At 49.6% G+C, this 1,165-nt stretch overlaps 1 protein-coding gene across 1 annotated transcript in view; it reads right to left on the bottom strand.

The window, feature by feature from the left end:
• LOC102674356 overlaps window positions 1–1,165 on the bottom strand; it is a 115,396-nt gene that overhangs the window by 17,001 nt on the left and 97,230 nt on the right. The window contains exons 9-10 of the mRNA XM_031511923.1: window positions 538–1,165; window positions 7–71 (exon numbers count right to left, since the gene is read on the bottom strand). The exon at window positions 538–1,165 is cut by the window's right edge and continues 2 nt beyond it. Coding sequence (XP_031367783.1) covers window positions 7–71; window positions 538–1,165 — 693 coding nt within the window. The remainder of the gene's footprint in view (window positions 1–6; window positions 72–537) is intronic.

The raw sequence follows: 1,165 nt of genomic DNA on the forward strand, positions 1-1,165 counted from the left end.
TCGAACGTTGGGGGTCGCGCGGTGCAGCAGGGGGGATGGGCTAGGTGACACGCCCTCTCTCACGAACGGACCTGCATTTTCCACGAGTAAACGTTTTTTCTTTTTTTTAATGGACCTCGAAAACGCTTATGTAATAGATACGTAATAGATTCTATTCTTTCGTTCGAAGGATATTCTTTTTGTACGTTTTTAAGAAAAATTTTTGTACGCGAATAACTTATTGCAAAATTATATAATATATAAAATAAAAAATTATCGCTCGATATCATCGTTATGGTTACAATTACTATTGCCTTGCGTGGCGTAAAAATATTAATTTTAATGTTTTTATTAATTAACGTTCGTGGAAGAGTTATAAGTATTACGAATTACGAATAAAAGTGACTTTCATTGGAACCAGTCATCTCGCGATTGAAGAAGAGAGTATTCGCTTATACACGCGTGATCTTGGGAAATTTTTCGAGAGAAGAGAGATTCGAAGAGAGGATACGATGCTCAGAGAGGATCACCACCGATGATATATCCAACGAAACGCACCTGGATTAAACGTAGTGTGCGCCCCCTTCCTCCTCTTCAAGCTGTCGGACGAGTAAACAACCTTGCCTTCCGAGTCCAACGTGACCCTGGCGCCCTGCCTCTTCCTCTCCAACGACGAATCAGGCTTCTTAGGCAATTCGCTCAAGCTCACGTATTCCGCGTCCTTCTTGAATATGTCCGAGTTGGCATAGGTGACGGGGGAACGGGCGGGCGTCGGGCAGGAAGCCGAATCCTGCCGCTTGTCGTTGTTATTTCTCACGTCGGCTATGGTTACATAGTCGCCGGAGTCTCCTCCCCCCTGATGATGATCCTGCACGCCGCCCTTCAACACGTGCTTTCTCCCCGGAAGCACGCCACGAAGCTTGCCCAGAACGCCGCTCAACGGGCTGATCTTGGTCGATTGACTCTGGCCAACGATGGTCGCCGCCTTCTCGCTCGTGGGCGAGGGCAGCACCTGGATCGTCGCGTACAGGTTCTTGTCCTGGCCGTTGATCACCTCCATCTTCGAGGTGCCGACCGTTGCCGACATCAGCACCGATCCGCCCGCTTGAAGATCGCCCTTCCTCCCCTCCGCCTTTTTACTCGCCTGCTCCGTGTCCCTCGCGTGCTGCTGCTCGTCGTCCGAGCC

The sequence above is a fragment of the Apis dorsata genome, unplaced genomic scaffold (genome assembly GCF_000469605.1).
Source record: "Apis dorsata unplaced genomic scaffold, Apis dorsata 1.3 scaffold_365, whole genome shotgun sequence".
NCBI classification, from domain to species: domain Eukaryota; kingdom Metazoa; phylum Arthropoda; class Insecta; order Hymenoptera; family Apidae; genus Apis; species Apis dorsata.